Genomic DNA, 20,228 nt, shown 5'->3' with positions numbered 1-20,228 from the left:
TCAGTTAATCAACCGTAACCACATTTTTAAACACTAGTATCTTTACATACTAATTAATAAATATATTATTTCAGATATGGCTAGATTTGCTTTGCTAACATGTTTTTTAGAATCTTTACATGAGTGTTTGTGAGAAATCAGCCAGTATTTTTCTAACTCTTCCTTCTCTAATTTTGTTTCAGTTTTGTATAAGCCCTGTTAAAGAATTTAAAAAGCCTGCTTCTCTTTTTTATGGGGAAGTGTTTATTGAAAGTAGAGCTCATCAGTTTCTTAGAAGTTTTGAAATACATGCCTTTCCAACCATTTGGGTCTACGAATTTTTTTGCAGATAAATATGAAAAGAAAAATTAATTTGTTTAATGTCTATGGATCCATTCAGCTTTTTATTTTATCGTGTTTAAATTTTATTAATTTGCCTTTTCTAGAAAATTTTCTGTATATTTCCTCTGTATTATGTATGATATTCTCTAACTTTTCTCCCCCGTATTTATTCTTAACTATATTCACTGTACCTTTTAATCTCAGATATTGTTTTTGTGCTAATTCTGTTTTCTCACATTCTGTCTTGCTGAATGCCTGCGATTTCATTAGTTCTTTTAAAGGGCCAGCATTTGCTTCAGTAACCTGCTCAGTCCTTTGTTTCATTACCATTTCATTCATGCATTCTTATTCATTTGTATTATCTACTTACTTCTCTTTATGTATTGGTTTAGTATATTTCTGACTCCTTAAGTTGAATGCTTAGTTCATTTGTTTTTTTCTTTCTTGTTTTTGTATGTGTGTATATGTACATGTGTATATAGAATATGTATGTGCTTGTATGTGTGTATCTCCATTTTGTAAAAAATATTTTATTTATTTATGAAAGAGAAAGAGAAAGAGAGAGAGAGGGAGAGAGAGAGAGAGAGGCAGAGACACAGGCAGAGGGAGAAGCAGTCTCCATTCAGGGAGCCCGATGTGGGATTCGATGCCGGCTCTCCAGGATCCTGCCCTAGACTGAAGGCAGTGCCAAACCGCCGAGCCACCCAGGCTGCCCCTGTATCCCCATTTTGAACTACATGCAGTTGCAAGGTAGTCTTTCTGTTATTGGCTTTCTAATATTACCACTCAGTAGTCAGAGAATAAGGCATCTGTGCTATGTATTTTTGGATCTTTGTGATGTGACTTATATGTCTACATGGGAAGGCAAAGTCCAGAAATAAAACTGTCATGAATCTTTGTAGTGTGAGTTAACCCTAGCAGTTAAAAATTCTGTTAATTCCTACAATTCAGAATCCCTACAATTTTAGTCCTTTCTTGCTTTGAAGAGGTAACACAGCACAGTGGTTAATAGCTCATAATCCAGAGCAAGTCCAGAGCAATCACCTGCTAACTGTGTTTGGACAGGTATATTAATTTGCTGAAATCATAGTTTACTGAAGGAAAAAAATGAGGTCAACCTATAATGTTGGTTAAATAATCAATTAGAAGACTTCTCTAGATCATCCTATAGGTCCAGGGTTTGATAAGTATATAAATGAGGATCTAACCAGTTTACAGTTCTTGTCTCCAGATAGGGACATTCTCCTGTCACCCTTTGCTGAGGGCAAGTCATGGCCTGTTATGTTCAGCCAGAAGTGCTGACGCTGTATGAGTCACAAAGCTGGAAAGTCCGGCTAGCTTCTTCCATGCCATTTCCATTCTGTCACATTTTAGCTGAAATAATATTCTCTGTTAAAGGACGTAAAGGACACAGTTCATTTGCTTTTGTTTTTATTGAAATACGAAAGGTTACATGAGTGTGCTATGGTAGCAAAGGTATTTTTTTTTTTTTTCTTTTTTTTTTTTTTTTGCAAAGGTATTTTTTGAAGTTGGTCAAGAAGAGCTGGACTGCCCATGATTGCCTGACGGAGAGAAAGAGAGCAGAATGTCAAGATAGTAATCCCTGGAAGCCTTCAGTCCATCCCTTGTCATGATTCCTTTGCCATCCTTCTCCAGGTGCATTTTGCCATTTCCTTTGGTTTATATTTGTGACCTTTATAGTCTGTTTGCCGAAAAATACTCCAGGGGATCTTTGCAAAACTTCAGTTACTAGATTATATCATTTCTCTGTGCAAAAGCACTTAAAAGATTCTGTCTCACTGGGGATAAAAAATTTAAAGTCTTTACCATGTGACCACTAAGGTCCATGTGATCAGGTTTCCTACCACTTTTCTGATTTTGTCTGCCATTTTTCCCAATTTCATTCTCCTCCAGGCTACACCCTTTTTGCACTTCTGTAAACACATGAGACATGTCTCTGCCTCAGGGTGATTGTATTTACTATTCCCTGAGCTGGGACACCTTTCCCCTCACAGGTACCACAAGATTCACTCCCGCCCCCCACCAGTATGTCCACTCTTTGTTTTGACTTCACCATTTTATCACTTGGAGGAAATTTTGCCTGAATAATCTATCTGTGGCACAACAATATCCACTTTGTGTGTCTCTTTAGCCTCTTATTTTTTATTCTTTTTCTCCTTTATTTTTTGCAGCTCTTGTCCCTTTCTGACCCAGGATAGATTTCCTTGTGTGGTTAGTGTCTATCTCCCCTCACTCGTGTGTGGGCTTTCTCAGAGCAAGGACTCCACTTATTTTGTTCCCTGGTACCGGTACCTAGAAAAGAACCTAGAACATAGTATGTGCTTGATGTGCTTGTCCCATAAGTGATTCAATCCCCAAGTGTTGTTCTATTGGACTAATTTGGTCTTAAAAGCTGTTATACTGAAATATCTGAGCAATTATGCAATCTATGTGTTAGAAACCCAGGGTAGGAGATGGCATGGGCACATATTTAAAATACTGAGATAAACCTCACTATTAAATAGAATTTAAATTATGTTTCTAAGAGGGAGATTCATAATTGCTTATGAGTGATTTAGAATGATATAAAGCTGCTCTGAGTGAGTAAAATAGTTGTGGGATCTAACCTTGATATACTCATTCTAAAATATTTTGACCAAAAATAATAATAACAATAATAAGTGTTAAGATGGATACTAAAGGAGTTTCTGAGCAGTATGTGCAAATGTGAACACACACTCTGAGTGTTCTGAGATCCACACTGTGAGAACAGTGCAGAACCAGAGTCTGCCCCTGTACAAGGTAGGTTTTATGCTGTCTGGTGATGGTAGCTCACAGACATGATGTAGTGCATGTACTTAGAGGACCAAAGTCCTTCCTTCTCCATGATCAACCCCTCTGTTTTCTGTGTTTTGGGGATCAGAGGTAATATGTGGTAACTTGGCATGTGGGAGAGCAGGCCGGGAGAGAATGCGAGAGGTGAATATAAGTAATAATGGAGGGATGAGGACATTTCTGTTTTAATAATTGTTACCCTGTGTCCTTCACACTTTATTACTTCTCTCTTGGTTTCATTTACCTCACTGAAGGGTTGATTGTGGAGGCGAATATAGGATCCGGATGCACATAAGCAGAGTGAAAATAGCAGCTAATTGCTAAACTATATCAACAAGAAACACTAATGTGACCACCTAAGCTGTCAGCTGCCATTTGGTCATTGGGCCTCACCACCAATGTTACTTTCCCGTTTACTTCACCTGCTAACAGCTCTTGATACTTATTCTTTTCAATTGCCAGGGAAGAGATAGAAATATCTTGTCATGGATACTCGTTCAATGGTCGGCATCTGGGCTTTCACATCTGGTTTTTCAAATGATTGTTGTACCTAAAAACAAAAAGATGGGCTAGATGAGACATGCCTCTTATGAATTCTCAGAAAATATTTTCCACTATGAGCCAGAAAATTCTGGGAATGCAGAGTGCTTCTAAGGTTGATGGAGCCAGCCCAATGGACACTCAAACTCTCTGCCACTGCTGTCCTATTTCTTAAAAGTGATGCCCCATGGGCAGCCCTGGTGGCTCAGCGGTTTAGTGCTGACTTTGGCCTAGGGTGTAATCCTGGAAATCTGGGATCGAGTCCCACGTTGGGCTCCCTGCATGGAGCCTGCTTCTCTCTCTGCCTGTGTCTCTGCCTCTCTCTCTCTCTCTCTGTGTGTGTCTCTCATGAATAAATAAAAAAAAATCTTTAAAAAAAGTGATGCCCATGTCAGAATATGCTCTTTATCTCAAACCCTTTATGTCTAATCCAAACCCTTTCAAACTCCATTTCCTGTTTTGTTTCTGATCTATAGATTTGATGATCAATTTTCCCTTGTTCCATGTTCCCCTGTTCCATGAACAGGTCTGTTCATGAGAACTGGATCTTGAGAATTCTCAACTTTCTATGTCCACCAGTGCTAAGTCTCCAATTCAAAGAGACTCAAATTCTGGGATTTTGTTCTTAAATACATAACACTGACCAACTTTCACGTCCCCACCACCAGCTTACCTGAAGTCTTTTGCCACAGACTGATCAATGAGATCCTACTTAACCTAGATCAATTATTTCTAGCCTTTCCTGGAAATCCTTTCCAAGTGCAATGTCAAAATCCTATTCATTCAACAGGACTTATCTTCCTGAGTTCCTATTCACAGAGACCCCAACACATGTCACTCTGCTGTCTTCTCTAATTTACTAGTGGTATAGCCTTCTTTTTCCAGAAAAGTGCAACTGTTCTCTGTGTGTTTTTTTTTTTTAAGATTTTATTTATTTATTCATGAGAGACACACACACACAGAGGCAGAGACACAGGCAGAAGGAGAAGCAGGCTCCATGCAGGGAGCCCAATGTGGGACTCGATCCTGGGGCTCCAGGATCAGGCCCTGGGCTGAAGGCGGTGCTAAACCTCTGAGCCACCCGGGCTGCCTCTCTCTGTGTTTTTGAATAAAAACACAACCATATTTTTCCACATTCTTTTTTTTTTTTTCACATTCTTAATACCAATCCCTTGCTCCATGAAAAAGGGGGCATATCTATGTATTTATTCAATGAATAATAATTCCTATGCGCTTGAACGTTGAGATATTTAGCAAATTCCTGCCTTCGTAAATTCATATTTGAGTGAGTAAATACAGATGAAAAATGAACATATAAATACATATACTTAGTGCATGGAGGAGAGATCCGCAGAGGAAAGAAAACTAGGAAGGAGGAGGGACTAAGGAGTGTTCAGAGCTGGACACAGAATGTCTTCTCCTGTCTTCACTTCCACATGTGGTCAGTCTCTTTCTTTACAGACCCTATCATAATCTGTAATCACACATTGTTTGTTGGCCTACTTGTTCAGTGACCATCTGTCTCATAAACATGTATGTGCTATGTAGTCTTATGTATCTCATTCACCCCTTTGTCACCGGGATAGAGCCCACAACTTACCACCTCGTCTATATTTACTTAATAAAGCAAACAACGAAAACTAATGCAAAAACCTCCCACTCTTTGAAATTTAAGAACTTACACCCCATGACACACAGCTTATATTTTATATATTTTTTGATAATATTTTTATCTCCTGCTACAGTGCATTGACATTTTTTTTCTACATCAGGTTTTAAATACCTAGATGACAGAAACCAGGTCCCACTCTACTTGTGTTTGCCTTACACAGTCTGCCATTGTCACCTGGCAAAGCCTTCCTGAACAAACAAATGATTAGAAAAGGAAAGACAAGCTTACCTTCCGGAATACTCCTTCTAGGTGACAGCACCAGGAATATTTTTGGAAGCATGTGATGAGTTGTGCAATGAAAAGAGATCCCTTCGTGATATGTCTCCAGGACACATTATCTGTGAAGACAGGAAGTGGTAAGCTTGGGGCTGTGGCCTTATTTTATTTACATTTTTTTCTAAAGCATAGCTTAGTAATTATCTGAATGTGTTTAGGAAACGCACTTATAACCTTACATTAACTCATTTTCCACAGAGAGGAAACAAAGAAAGTAACAGAGGTCCAAGTAACGGGGCAGCTCATCAAAGCTTCAGAAGATGGCATAGCAATTGCACTGTCTACTTAGCACTGACTGACTTTTTACTCTGTGCCCTATGTTCATCTTCTTGGCTTTCAAAGAGGCTGAGAGATAACTGGAATTATCCCGTTTTACAGAGGAAAAACTAGAAGTTCAGAAGGATTCAAGAATGTCCCCATGTTTACACAGGTGGCCATTTACAAATTGTGTGCGGTGCTGTCTTTCATGATATAATAAACAAAATAGATGAACAGGCCCAAAGAAAACTTTTGGGGGAGATGGATATGTTTATGGCATGGATTGTGGTGATAGTTCCACAGATATATACTCATCTCCAAACTCATCAATTCATACACGGTAAATATGCATAGCATTTTGTAAGTCAATCCTAATTGCATAGAGTGGTTTAAAAAGACTAAAGATAAAAATTCGCAAATTATAAATACCTAAATGTAAGACTTCTTCAGATGATTATATGGAAATCAAGAACTAAACACTGCTATACTGTTAGTAGTTTTAATAAGCCCCTTAGGATCCTTTTCTACTTCTGTTAAAGGGGCGTCTACTTCCTGCTGAGGCATCCAATGGCAACACTCCAGACAACATCAGGTGGGTAGTATGGAGCAAAAAGCTTGCACTTGATCATTTGAGAGAGGGCAGCCAGTCCCAGGATCCGTAAGAACTCTTCTCAAAATGTTGAATGATTTAATAGAAAAGAATCAATCACCTGTTTTAAAATGGTATATTGTAAAGGGGGTTCCTTGCATTAGATTGTTTTCATGTTTGGTGTACCTTTTACTGTAAAGCACAACACTTATAATAAAAGCACAGTTTTAGAAATTAAGGGAAAAAAAGAATATTTGTCTCCACAGAACAGACTAGATAAGATTTAAAATAGATTGACAACACTTAAAATTCACTTAGGATCCTGGCTGCACAGAGGCTATCTTGATTTTCTAGAATCATTCAGCGGTGTCCCCAGGCCCACAAATCCCTGTATGCAATGGAGAGACACATACGTGGGGTTGAGGAGCAGAAAGCAATGAAGTCCTTCTCCACGTGGACCTTGTGAATGGCATCGCTCTTGAGCATCAGAGGTTGATGTGTCCAGCTGTCTGTCGAGGCTTTTGGAGAGTCGCTGACCCACAGTTCCCCAGGATTTTCTATGGAGATATCAATTTTCTATACACTGTATCTCTCAGTATGACTAGTAGAATTGCCCCCTTCTTTGTTTTTAAGAATTTATTCTCACCAGTTTCACACACACACACACACACACACACAGCACTCTGCCTTTCTCTGGGGTCCCTACAGCCATGTGTTGATTAACAATGATAACATCATAAAACAAGAAGAAGCCATTTGCTAGGAAGAGCATAGAAGTTAAAGGCTTATTAGCTTCATCTCAGGGAGCACACTTAAATTTTTTAGCTAAATTGTTTTTGTTTCCTTCTCCCCCAAACATTGCTCCAACAAAGCTCAAGGACAATTGAAAGTCAGGATAAAAGAATTGTTTTTGACTGCCATCCCAAGTTCCCTCACTTTCCTACTCATTTCCCATTCAACATGCCTGAGAGAAAAGCATGGTGCTCTTACATAATATGCTCACTTTCAAAGAAAATTATTCTCAAGCCAGAGATTGTCAAAATGACTGTAAAGCATGAATAAGGAAAACCATCATTAAAGTCATTTTGCTCTAAGATCTGAATATTTGTGTTTCACTTTGATTTAGGGATTCTGGTAGTCTTCTTCACCACTTACCCTGGATTAAGTTGAACAGAAATGTGTTAGCTGACAGGACAAATGCTTGTGATACCAGCCCGCTAGGCACTAGTGTTTCCTGAATTCAGTCCAGTTTATTTGCACTGAATGGACTCTAAGATCATCTCTAGAAACAAAGCACTCAGCGCAGTTCTCTGCAGACACCTTCATGGCCTTTGGGGTTTCTATCTCAGAACTCACCACCTCTGCAGGCCTGGATGATGATGACCTTCGGTTTGTCCTTGAGGTTGAGGCAGTGACGGTTGTTGAAAATCTGGAAGATGGTGTCATAAGCTAGTACATCTGGATTTTCCACGCTGTGTGCGGTCCCACAGATTCCATTCAGGATGCCGTGAGACATTAACACCAAGAATGTGCTGTCTGAGGACTTATGCTCTGGGCGGGCGGCAAATTCCCGTAGCACTGATTCCATACCCTGCAAAAGACCACCAGGTCTTAGTTTGATATGACAAGCATTTCAGTTGGTCTCACCTCCTGCTTATCACCAGCAGTTTAAGATTGCACTTGCTATGCCTTCATGCAGTGTTTGCTCCCTAATGTCTTTTGATTTTTCTTTCTATAATGGAGCAGTGGGTTGAACTTTCTGCTCTAGGTGACAGTATATAAACTGTCCATTTTTCCTCTTCATTTCTGTCTTTCCTTTCATTACTTGACAAAAGCCTTGGGTCATAAATACTTCCTGCCACTAGCCTTGTAAAATTCTTCCCAGTGTGCTTAGAATAAAGTTAAACTTCTGATGTACGAATATTTCTCTCTCACCCTGTCTCATCCTCCCCTGGGCTCTGGTCACCCTGCTCAGGTTTCCCATTCCATTCAGATTTCCCCCTTCTGGTCCTCCTGCCTGGAATGTAGTTCATCCACAACTTTCCAGAGCTGTCTTGCTCCCTATAGTCATGTGCCTGCTCCTGTGTTAACTCCCAAAACAAGTCTCTTTTGACCATCCCATCTAACATCATTGCTCCCCACTCACTAGTTCACTCTCATATTTCATTTTTCCTTTCTCTTTTCACTTACTTTAAATGTTCTTTCTACTCTTACAGAGACACACCGAGTCTGTGAAATTTTCTGCTTGGCGTATGGTACAATTATCCTGCACCAAACAAGCCTATGGCACTGCAACTGGGTGCTTCCCATTGTGTGTACAGACCTATGCCCAACACTAGGAAGAGGCCTGGGACAAAGCGGGGACTCAGTCCTTACGTGATGAGTACACTCCTACTAAATAAACATTACTCTAGAGTTTTCTGGAGAATGTTGGGGCTGAGTTCTTATCATCCCACTTTGGAACTAAGGATTATCTAAATACACATGCCAATCACTTTGTCTAGTTATGGAACTGAGGATATTAAGGCTCAAAAGAGACACAGATTTTCCCTGTCTCTTACTTTCATTTCTTAAACACACATACACACACACACACACACACACACACACACACACGGCCAAATATCAAAGTATTTGCCTAATATGCTAAAGCTAACATGTTAGTAGTAGGATGCGTGTTGCATATATACATGTTTGGGGCACATGAGGGTCTCCTACCTTAGCAGTGAGTTTCCGTTTCACAACTACACTGTAGCCCAGGCCCTCCAGCAGACTCTCCATTCCTGCAATGTCAAGTTCAGCTCCATCCCTGGTAGAAAGATGATCAAACTCTATATTGCATATGATGAGAGCCAGACGAGTACGATCCTTTCTCTCCTTTATTGGGTAGATCTACAGGAAATGGATATAGACAGTGAGTTGGATTTACCTAAATCTCCTTTTAAACCCTCATCTACCAGTCATTGTTACTGTGCTAAGGACTCGTTTAGCTGCCCTGTCCTGTACCAGAAGACATTGCCCCCCCTAACTCTTGATGATGGATTGAGTTGGCAGTAGCAAGAAGTACAAATTGGAAGTAAGTTATCTCTTAAGAGCCTAGAACAGGACCCAGTATGTCACTGGAATGGTTACTTAAGAATCTTAAGGAGACTAGAATGTTTCCTACTGTCTCCTCCTCTCTCTTCTCTACCTGGTCAAATCTTTCTTAGCATTCAAGATTCAAATCCAATTTCGTAAAAGCCAGAAGACACTTGCCACTGGCTCCAGCCAAAAATAAATACATCAATGATCCTTTTTCTTTGGTGACATTATTATTTTGGCACTGTTTTTTTTTTTTTTTTTTTGAAAACATATCAACATACAATGCTATGCAGGCTTTAATTGTATTTTAAAAATACACTTTACATCTAGGCTTTTCAACTAGAATGCAAACAATTATTACTCAGTCATAGTCTCTTATAAATATTTTTCTTCTAGGACTACAACTAAAATTGCCATAAATCACAAATAGATTCAACAACAAATAAATCAAAATGAGAGATCTGTATTTATCATGGGGTTGAAAGAGAATCAAAGTCTGTGTGAGGCCACATGATTTCTTCCTTGCTCAGGGCATCAATGGGTAAGGTTACCACTGTCTTTGCTCCCCAACTCTGCAATTAGTGCTTTAGGAAATCATGTAGATAGTGAAAGCAGTTGTTTCTCTCTTATTCTCAATTTCATGGATGGAGCACAGCACCTCTTCAGCCTTCTCTTTATACATTTTCACAAATGTTTCAGGAGGACAAAGCTTGAGAGTATCTGTAGATTCTTCTGAGTCAGGAATGGTTGGCCCAGGCATGTTTTCCACGAAGGCTGTGGGATATATTGTGGTATAGAAATTAGGATATCTGCCTTTGTGACCCAATTATCTCTTAAGAATATTGACAGAAAAGGGAAGTCATGGGAAGAAGATTTTTCAACATGTAGGGGTTATAATTGTATTTAACCTGTAATGTGAGGAAATGTATTTTGAGTAGGAAAGAAGGGGGAGACCGTTAGTAGACAAAGCAGATATACCCGAAAATGCAAGAGTAGATTTCTGATAATTTTTAGGAAAACACCTTGATGATTTGGGGTCAAATTTAGCTTTTACATTTTCAGCAAAAAGTTAGATTTTTCCAATGGTTTTACTCTTGAGTCCTCACTCATCCATGTGGACTTTCCATTGTCTCTGAGCACGAACATCCTAGGTTAATGTTATTGAATTGCTATCCCTTAGAAATATAATTGATCCACATATGCAATTCAAAATGTCCTTGTTAAAAAACTAAAAGGAAGCAGGTGAAATTAGTTAATATTACTAATATATTTTTGCATGATATATCTGAAATCGCATCCTCTCAACATGTATTCTAATCACAACTCAAGCTCTGAGTAGCCCGGTGTGGCCAACAGCTACCCTGTAGGACATTGTACAATCCTGAGTCCACTCCTATTTCATATAGTGCATATAGACACACACGCACATACCAGACACATCACAAAAATTTGAATTGTGTACCATCCAGGTATTTCTCAGCTGGTACACTTGACCTTTGCAGAGGAGATAGGCCGCAGTGGCTCCTAACAGAGTTGCAACTTAAAGGAGAAATGATATCCTGCGTCCAAGGTCAAAGGGACAGTTGTCTGTCAGGGATTTTCACATGCCCCGGGTCTCCTTTCCCCAAAGTGTGAAACAATTGGTACTAAGTTTTCAACCCACGTTTTCAAATATGAAGAAATACCTCTCCCAACTTGGAGAAGTTTGTCTAACTCACCCTGACCTAATCCCTAGAGAAATGGAGAACTCTCCGACCCTTCATGCTCTCACTTAACTGAGATTGCGTAAGAAGCTTGGAAAGCTCTGAGCCTGCCCTTGGAGAAATGAGGAAGAGGAATTCATAAACAGAATTTAGCAGTTTGCCAAGAGCTAATATAACAAGGATTTTGTTCATGAAAGGAATTAACCTTTGTGTTCAGTGACACAAACCAACCAAGACTGCTCTGGTTTTCTTTTATCTAAGTGAGAAAAGCAATGTTATCCTGTATAAACTTTTCAGTTTTTGTATTTTATATTTTTTCCCTATTTTACTCATTTGTTACCATTCATTTTTAAATAACATTTTTTTAAAATGTCTTTCTAAACTGAATGCTAAAAACCTGACTTCTGGAGATGAAGGAAACCAAGTTTTCCAGACATTTCTTAAAAAGAGACCCATGCTCTTTCTTTTTATTCCAGAACATTTTACCAATGTGAGGACATCCAGGGTCCTGGGCTAGTCTCTGATCAGAAGATATGTTTTCGCTTCAAAAGTCTCTGTTTCCAGGTTGTGTCCAGGTTTGGTGAACCCTCCAACTTAATAAACATCAGCTCCTAATGACCATTTTCTATCTGTGTACAGATACCATGTTTGCAGATAAAATTGGGGGTTAGATAGGATTTCTATCTCACATTTAATAGTAAGCATGAAAATGAATCCTTTCATTACAACATAATAAATATTACAGGGCAGCTTGCTGCCCAAAGAGGGTTCTGTTCATCTGGCAGCACACAGAAATAAATGAGAGAATTAGGAGTTTAGATAGAAATGTTAACGTTTGTCTTATCTGTTACTTAATGAAATACGCAGGAAGCCCCTTAAACTGACACGAAAAGGAAGAGACTTGTACATGGTAAGACCAAGCCGTCTTCCTTGGCAGGTAGGAATCTGAGTAGTTACTCCTCAGACTAAGTGACTGTCACATAGCATGCACATATAGGAGTTTGTTAAATGAAATAAATCAGAATCATATCCATGTTCAGAAGGCCAGGTCTTTACGTTCACCAGTAGCCCAGCTCACCCAGCTTCCCTGCCTGCGGGTGCCCTGGGATTCCCCCAGAGATCTTGTGTGCAGAGAGAGCCCAGGGAGCCACTGGACACATGATGAGAGGACCTCCACCTGCCTTCTGACTGCGAGACTCTGTCAATGGCCCGCTGTTATCTCAGTTTGATGCTCATCGTGATTCCTGGGGTTGCTGAAATTATTTTGAAGCTCCCATGACTTCAGTTTTGATTCCCATTTGCTGAATTATCTCTGAAAATTTTTTAATCCAAATTGTTTCCATTCTACCTCAGATTTAAGAGAAAGTAATAAAACTGCGTAAGGACAAACTTAAATATTAAGGAGAACACAGCTTAGGCCACGGTACTGAACACCCATCAGATTAGTATGTATGCCCGGCTGGGCAGAGTGTCCCTTCTCCATGCAGAACTTTTTGAAAAAGCATATATGCTATAGTGAGGTCCCTACAGTTGCCTTTTGTTTATTATTGCCATTGTTCTTATTAATAAACCCTGAGATCTCAGGGCTGGGTTTTGAGGTTAACTTCTACGATGAATTAAGTCTGTCACTGATGAACTTGGGCAAGAGTGTATATATTTATGCCTTAGTAATACTTAGAATTTAATCTAGGTCAGAAGTTTTAAAATGTTTCAATAGATTGGACACTTTACAGGTGTGCCCCTGACCATATTTCGTAACTTACAGAAATACATAAGCCCTAGAAAGGTTTATCATAATAATTATGATAACTAATATTTACTGCATGCCTGTCCTTCCACTGTCGTATTTATCCTATATTTATTACATGCCTGTGGTGGCGGGCACTGTGCTGAGAGCTACTATTCACTCATGAAGAGAACACTTGTGCTCTGGATGAAGAAGCTTGGTGGCATGTAGTCCTGCCTAATATGATAGAAAGAGATTAGAAGCGGAACAAATCTGATGGGAGGAATTAAGCGTTTAACTCTGTAGATGTAGTTTTGTGATGTCAGTGGAGTATTGGGGCAAAAATGTTGAATGTGCCTCTGGTGCTAAGTGTATCTGGAGCCCAGAGGAGAATTCTGGGTAAGAGCTCCTACTGTCTTAGAGGTTGTTAGCCTGTGCCTGCCACGATGTACCTACCCTGTGAAGAAGTTACCAAAATTGTGACCATATCACAGATGCTGAAACTGATGCTCAGGGAGGTTAGGAAGCTAGAATGAAATCATAGAGCATCCACAGTGATAGAACCTGGACTCACATGTGCGTATGCCTTACTGCACAGTTCACACAGTCAGCTCTTTCTGTGAGCAATCTAAGCACGAGGACTCAGCTTCTTAGCTAATTGGAAATTGGATCTCCTTCTATAAAAGACAAGGTGGACTCTCAAACGATGATGACAGAGTTAGTGAAAATTACACTTTAGTACTGGAAGGATGGTGGGATTATGGAGGATCCTAGAGGGACCTTGGAGTTAAGTAATTTCTGGAAAATTTGAGACACCCATTGTAAGTCCTTTCAGTTTACCTTCTACACTGGTGGAATATTTGTCCGTATTAATGAAAGTATGGACAAGGGCTTGACCTGCCTCCTGGCGTTTCTGTCGCACAGAGTTCAGAATGACCCAGGGCTTGTCTTCAGGTTTGGCATCATAAAATGTTTTCTTTTCTGCATCCTCCAATTTCAGGATATCTTTTTCCAACAAGCCATGCAAAACACCAGTAATGAGTTCTTTGCCCACAGTTTCCAAAATCTTAAATGGATTTTTGTCGTGTTTGTCTTCTGTCAGAAATACAAAGACTCCTTCAACTATGGGTACTACGTAAGTTTTGCCGTCTCTAGCAATTTCCCCATTATGGGAAATACCCCTAAAAACACCTTCTCTTTCATCATCTGCCCTGTAAAATATGTCCTCTCTCGTACTCATGGAGTTCTCTTGGCCCATCCTGTTCATACTGGGCTGTGTGTTTGTTTGTTTGTTTGTTTGTTTTTGTTTTTTTGGCTGTGTTTAATGATTCATCCCCACTTACGATTTTTGGGAGGAGCTTCTCATCTTTCTTCTGTGACGCTAGGCCTAATGCTAACTTCCTGGCCACCTACTGCTTCCCTATTTCTCTTTCTCATAGTGATGATGATGGTCCTATTTTTAATATATGTTCCAAAGAAAGTCCATGCTGTTGCCTAGAACTGTACATTTTTCCCACTAGACTGTGAGGATCTTTTCTTTTGCCTGTATTTAATTTTCTTGGTAAAAGCATGATGTCTTTGAATTCATATCTTTGTACCCACATCTCATTCCCATATCTTTGTGCTTAAAATACTTACAAACACTTACATATTTGTTGAATGCATAAACTAATGAATACATGAATTAGTACATCTAGAGTTCTTTCAGTAAGGTAGATTAACTTGACACTTGGTTAATTTACTACTATCTGGGATAGCATTCCATATCATCTTAGCAGATATGGTTATATAAGTGTCATTTCTACCCCCAAATTTTTGGCTAGCTTTAATTTGATGGTGGAAATTCTTAAATACCTAATCTTTCATATTTGTGTATCTTTATAAGATGAATAAAGGCAGGAACCTTGTTTGTCCATTAATCTCTGAACAGTCCATAGAGCAAGATCTATAACACAGTTGGTATGTGTCAAATATTTTTCACATGGCCTAGATATTAGCAATTTTGATGAAATTATTCAGTTAAATAGTATTTTAACAAACATTTATTGCATGCATACTGAGTCAACAACCACTGTGATGGGAACTTACCTATGAATAATTCAGACATGTCTCATTTCCCCATAAAGATTAAAGTCCAGTGGGGGAAAAGGATAGATTTATTTATTTTTTTAATGACAAGAAAAGTATAGTAAGAGTTATGGCTGGAAGAATCATAGGCCACTGTAAGAGTAGGGATTCTGAAATATAGTAGCAAAAAATAGAAGTGGAAAGAAGGATCTGGATCTGAAAGAGGAATCAATCAGTAAACTTGGCCACTGCTTGAATGTTGGAAGTAAGGAAAAGAAACCCCAAGATAATCCAGATTTCTGGTTTGAATAACTGGGTAATAGTGGACATTAACGAGGACGGGGAAAAATGGAGAAGAAGCAAGGTAGGGGAAGGTTGACAAGCTCAGCTCTCTGGTACATAGAGATAAAACTCTCTAAAGGAGACATGAGTGCATATGTTTAGAAGGCACTAGAATAGTGAAGTGTGGTGTTAAAGTGGGTAGTCAGGTTTGGGGCACATTTAGATTTGTGAGTATGAACATGGTAGTAAAGCTGCAGGGATGGCCTCTGCTATAACACATAGATTAACAGAAAAAGACATAGGATCAATCCATGAGAATAACCCATTGCCCTCTCACCCTGGGGTCATCCCGTGAACCTAGAATTAATGTCAAAAAAGATGAAGTTCAAAAAAATGTTCTTATTTGGAAAATACCATTACCTGGTAAAGAAGGAACTTCTACTTGAGAGTCTAGTTTGGTATGATCATTTCCAGATGGTGAACCTGAGGAAAGATTCAGGACATTAAAATAGTCACTTATCATCTCTGAAGACTCTCACCTGCTGTATTGGACAACCCTCCTGAACACACCTGCAGGCCTGTTCAAGGCTTAGCATTACAGCCATCACAGGGAAGCCAAAGTGACTATGCCTGAGTAATTGAACTTTCACACTGGAGGCAAAGCAAAGGAGTATCTGGAAGTCTCCTTATTTCTGCTTTCTATGATGAAGGGGAATTGAGACAGCATCAGACATGGAACCAAAAAGCCTCTTAATTCTCATGTTTCAAGGTGGCTCCTGGGATGAACACTACTGCCATCAGGTGTGTGCCACATGTGCACTTAAGCTCTGCTAAGACTTATGACAGCAGAGAATGAGGGTGAGGTGGCCCACCTGGTCCACTCTCAGCAGTGATAAGTCAGTTTCCCAAGTGTCATGGGACAGGAAGGTGGTCAAGCCAAGATACAAATGCAAACTGTCCCCACAATCATCCATGGGCTCCTAATCAGTATGTTACGCCTCCATCCTACAAACGGCCTGGTCTCATTACACATGTGCCAAGACCCCTGACCATCACTCTTGCCCTACTAGGTGGAAGAAGCCTCACACAGAAGAGAAAAACAATGGGAAGCCACAGTTACAGTGTTTAGTTGCATAGAGTTACTCAAACCTTTTAATAGATCCTCCTGGCTCACTTTTATGATTGTCAGTTTTAAAGACAAAAATGGAATCAATTTGTTTCTTGTTTTATGAGGATCTCAGTATGACAAAACCCAAGAAGCTTATTCTGGAAGCCTCTGGAATTGGCATAAGCTAACAAATGAGAAATACTCCTGAATCTTCATTTCACAGTACTTATTGAAGACAGGATATCCATAGACAAAATATGGTCCATTTCCCTTTTCTACATGGAGGGGAGTCAAAGCTTCAAGCCAAAGGCAGCATACCACTGTTTGGCCCATCATTTCCATCAAGACTGCTGCAATAAATTAACCAGCAGTGAATTCAAGAACATTTTCTGGAGGAGACCTATCTATGGCATCTGCAATAGGTCTTCTTCTGACCAAGAACTTTCTTTTAGGAAGGTCTCTCCCCTTCAAGTGCATCCAGATACTACATCTCATTGTCATAATCTATGGACATATAAAAATTGGCAGATGGAAGAGGGAGAGACAAAGCCATGACAGCCCTGACAAAGAGCATCATGTGACAGCTTGAGGGTTTCTCAGTGGGTTGTACAAGTGCCTCCAGAGCTCCAGGATTGTGCTTGGAGAGGAATGGGGCAAAGATGTGGTCTTTGGCTATTGATTGTCTTTAATTTGGGGGGGGATATGATAAATGAAAAAAGAGAGACACTGAGTGAGGGCTTTGCTAGGATGAGTGGAGAGCATAGTATGAAGATTTTCAGACTGTCCTCATGAACTTCTACAAAGGAGCCACCACATATTCAGGATGGAGAATGAACTTTAATCAAAGGAGGCTCCTGAGGCCAAAGGACCAGAAAGTAGAAGAAAGAAACAGGAACCATTCAGTAGAGCTGGGGTACAGAAATGGGGCCCTGGAGCCAGGAACAAGGTAGGTGTCTGCAAACTAAACCAACCAAGGAGGAAATCCAGCATTGGGCACAAGGACATGGTTCTCCCTGGACTGCAGTTAGACCCCCTGATCCTTACCTGAGGAGAGCCCCAGCGTCTGTGCCAGGTGAATGTCCTCATTGCAAATATTAGAAATAAAAATCTGGCATGCATTTGGCCCTTTCCGAAGGACGGAGTCAATCAGAACTCGGGCCTGATCCATAACTGTAGAGTGTGCACACCGCACTCGCTCCATCTCCTCGTGGTTCAGCACTCTTTTCTCAAAGAGTTCATCCAGCAAACCATTGATGGTCCCCATGTCTACTGACCGGACAAACAGCCTTCTCTTGTCCTTCAGGACCTTGTCTGGTGAAGATAAGGATTCCTCAAGTCATGAAAACAGCCTCTTTCCCTCTCAGGTCAGCAACAAGGAGTCACCTGCTCTACATGCAGTCAGGAGGCCAACCCTCTGCAGGTGGCACAGGAGTCCTGAGACCCTACTGTCACTCTGTTCCTGCAGCTCTGGCCCCGCAGCCTGAGGACCATGTGCACTCCTGCCATTTGCATGTGGAAACCAGGGGTCACGCCGACCAGCCCTACAGCCCCACGGGTGTTCAATTCTGCATCAGAGAGTTGTGCAGTTATGTCCAATTTCCTTTGGGGACATGAACTGTTGGTACCTGTCCTGTGCCAGTTAGGCATCCCCTGTCAGACCAGGGCCTTTCAAATTGAATTAGGATTGCAAAACATTGACAAGCAAAGCCCATTCCCTCCTGGTCCAGCCTCATCTTTCTGCAGGCTGTGGAAATCTCCCAAGCCCTCTCCTTTCCCCTGCCCCCCTGCCTGTTCCTCAGCCCTAGCCCTCATGTCTGCTCCCCTGAACAGTCACATAACTCAAGGCCAACCAGAACCAGCTTTTCCCCAAGACATTCCCTTATAGTCAGCAAGAACTCACCGGCCATGATTTGTCTCTGTCAGCCTTGATGTGTGCTATGAAACCGAAAGCATATTCCACCTTCCTTTTCAGCAGGGCGTGTACACTGATTGAGAAATACCCACAGTTGGTGCCTACACATCCTGTTCCCCAACACCAACCAAGAAATACTCAGTTCTCTGAAGCCTAGTCTGCGCTGGGAATGTATTTTCCAAAGTTGCCTTTATTGGCACTTGAGTGACATCAGAGTAGGAAGTGAGGAAAGATTGGAGAATATGTGAGAAGTGGGAATGTCCACATAGGGTCCAACTTACACCATGTTGACTCTCCCGTTCATGAGCAATTAGGAAGTGTCATCTGGAAAAGTCACTCCTGCTTTGGCATCTTTGTTCTGGCCATTAAAACAAAATACCCCAGACCGATGCTTGTGAAGGAGAGGGGCCTACTCATCACAGCTCTGGTGGGGCTGTGGTGTGGGCCCCTCCCTGGATTGCAGGCTGCTGACAGATCATTGTGTCCATTGTGTCCTCACATCGTGGAGAAGGCAAAGAGTCTGCCTGGAGCCTCTTTTCTAAGGGTGAGACTCTCATTCGGTTCTGCCCTTGGATCTAATCAGCTTCCAAAGACCTCACCCCCTACTGCTTTCCCCTTGGGCAACAGGTTTCTGGCACCCAGATTCTGGGGGGAAACAGATGTAGGTCTACAGCATTTCAGAAGCTGAAGGCCTGCGTCCTGTATCCCATGCCACAGCTCTGAGCTCTTGTGAAGCTGTGTTGCTTTTAGGAATGGGAACATTTTGCACCTGCATCAAAAGTTTTCTTTTCTATTGCTCTCCCATGTCAGGTGGCTCTGTTTTTAGGGACCCCATAAAGACTAAAAGGCAGGCTCAGATTCAGAATATCTGATATGGCATTTTAACCATTGATTCTCAGGCAAGACATTGAACTTTCTCAAGCTTTGGTCCTTCTACCTGTAAAATAATTCCATAAGAGTTCTGAGCATTAAGTCAGTGAAAATGTAGACACTGTGGAGAACACTGCCTGGCATGTTGTAAGCATACAATAAGCAGTATTATTGTTTTAAATAGAGATGTTTGACACTAGAAAAATAGAGAAGGTTAATTATTGTCAGCTTAGCCAGTTGAGCTTATCTTTTTAACTTTTTTTATCTGCATATAGATGACACCATTGTTAGTTTCAGGTGTACAATACAGTGACTCCATGTCTCTACACATCACGCTGTGCTGTCGACAAGTGTCCTGCTGTCTATCCCCACACAGCGCTACCTCAGCACCACTGACCATATTCCCCATGCAGTGCCTATTCCTCCTGTTGAGTTACATGTACTTTTGGTGGGACTCCTCTTGCATCTCCTCCACTCATTTACAAAATATACATGGATGACCTACTCCATCTGACACTGTTTCTAGATGCCAGGGCTTCAGGTGAACCAGAGGATGGTCCCTCGCTCCCATGGTCTCAGATCCTAGAGAAGGAAACAAATGTGAAAAACAACCTGTAACCAGGATATTCAGAATGTCAGAGTGTGGGGAGTGCCAGCAAAAGTTTATTGGAGAAGTGGATTGTAAAATAATGGAGGACTCTTCAAAATAAGGAGCCTGGGAAGAAGACCCAGAGATGCCACTGCTTTTTATAAGCACATATTCAATTGCTTGTCCCAGAAACAAACTCAATCTAGCCAATTTATCTTATAGCTATAGTTGGTGGAAGGTGGGCTAATAATGAGACTAACAAAAAATGCAGATATTAATCCTTCATACTTCTTTATATCCTAAAAACACTCCTGGGATTATTGCCTTATTCTCTTAAGAGAATAAGGACCCAGAGCTATTAAAGTATCCTGTGCATGTGTGGGTGTGTGGCTATGTGCA

At 40.7% G+C, this 20,228-nt stretch overlaps 1 protein-coding gene and 1 long non-coding RNA gene across 3 annotated transcripts; one reads left to right on the top strand and one right to left on the bottom strand.

The window, feature by feature from the left end:
* Positions 1-1,735: 1,735 nt before the first annotated feature.
* CASP4 (caspase 4) lies at positions 1,736-18,545 on the bottom strand. 2 transcript variants are annotated; one of them, XM_035716227.2, is made up of 11 exons: positions 18,359-18,545; positions 17,503-17,769; positions 15,771-15,833; positions 13,842-14,096; positions 10,231-10,346; positions 9,210-9,383; positions 7,848-8,082; positions 6,905-7,048; positions 5,597-5,706; positions 3,579-3,706; positions 1,736-1,883 (listed from the first exon to the last, which is right to left on the bottom strand). In XM_035716227.2, the coding sequence occupies exons 1-10, from the start codon at positions 18,363-18,365 to the stop codon at positions 3,608-3,610; spliced, it is 1,470 nt and encodes a 489-aa protein (XP_035572120.2). In that variant the 5' UTR covers positions 18,366-18,545; the 3' UTR covers positions 1,736-1,883; positions 3,579-3,607. The 2 variants fall into 2 exon arrangements, with proteins under 2 accessions (XP_035572120.2, XP_035572121.2); XM_035716228.2 differs by lacking the exon at positions 13,842-14,096 and having other exon boundaries at positions 18,359-18,542.
* LOC112671424 (uncharacterized) lies at positions 5,616-7,585 on the top strand. The gene is made up of 3 exons (XR_003143621.3): positions 5,616-5,724; positions 6,442-6,494; positions 6,846-7,585. It is a non-coding gene; the product is annotated as an uncharacterized LOC112671424 (long non-coding RNA).
* Positions 18,546-20,228: the final 1,683 nt, after the last annotated feature.

Source organism: Canis lupus, chromosome 5, assembly GCF_003254725.2.
Source record: "Canis lupus dingo isolate Sandy chromosome 5, ASM325472v2, whole genome shotgun sequence".
NCBI classification, from domain to species: domain Eukaryota; kingdom Metazoa; phylum Chordata; class Mammalia; order Carnivora; family Canidae; genus Canis; species Canis lupus.
The sequence above is the reverse complement of the archived record's forward strand: the minus strand, read 5'-3'. Positions and strand labels throughout refer to the sequence as shown.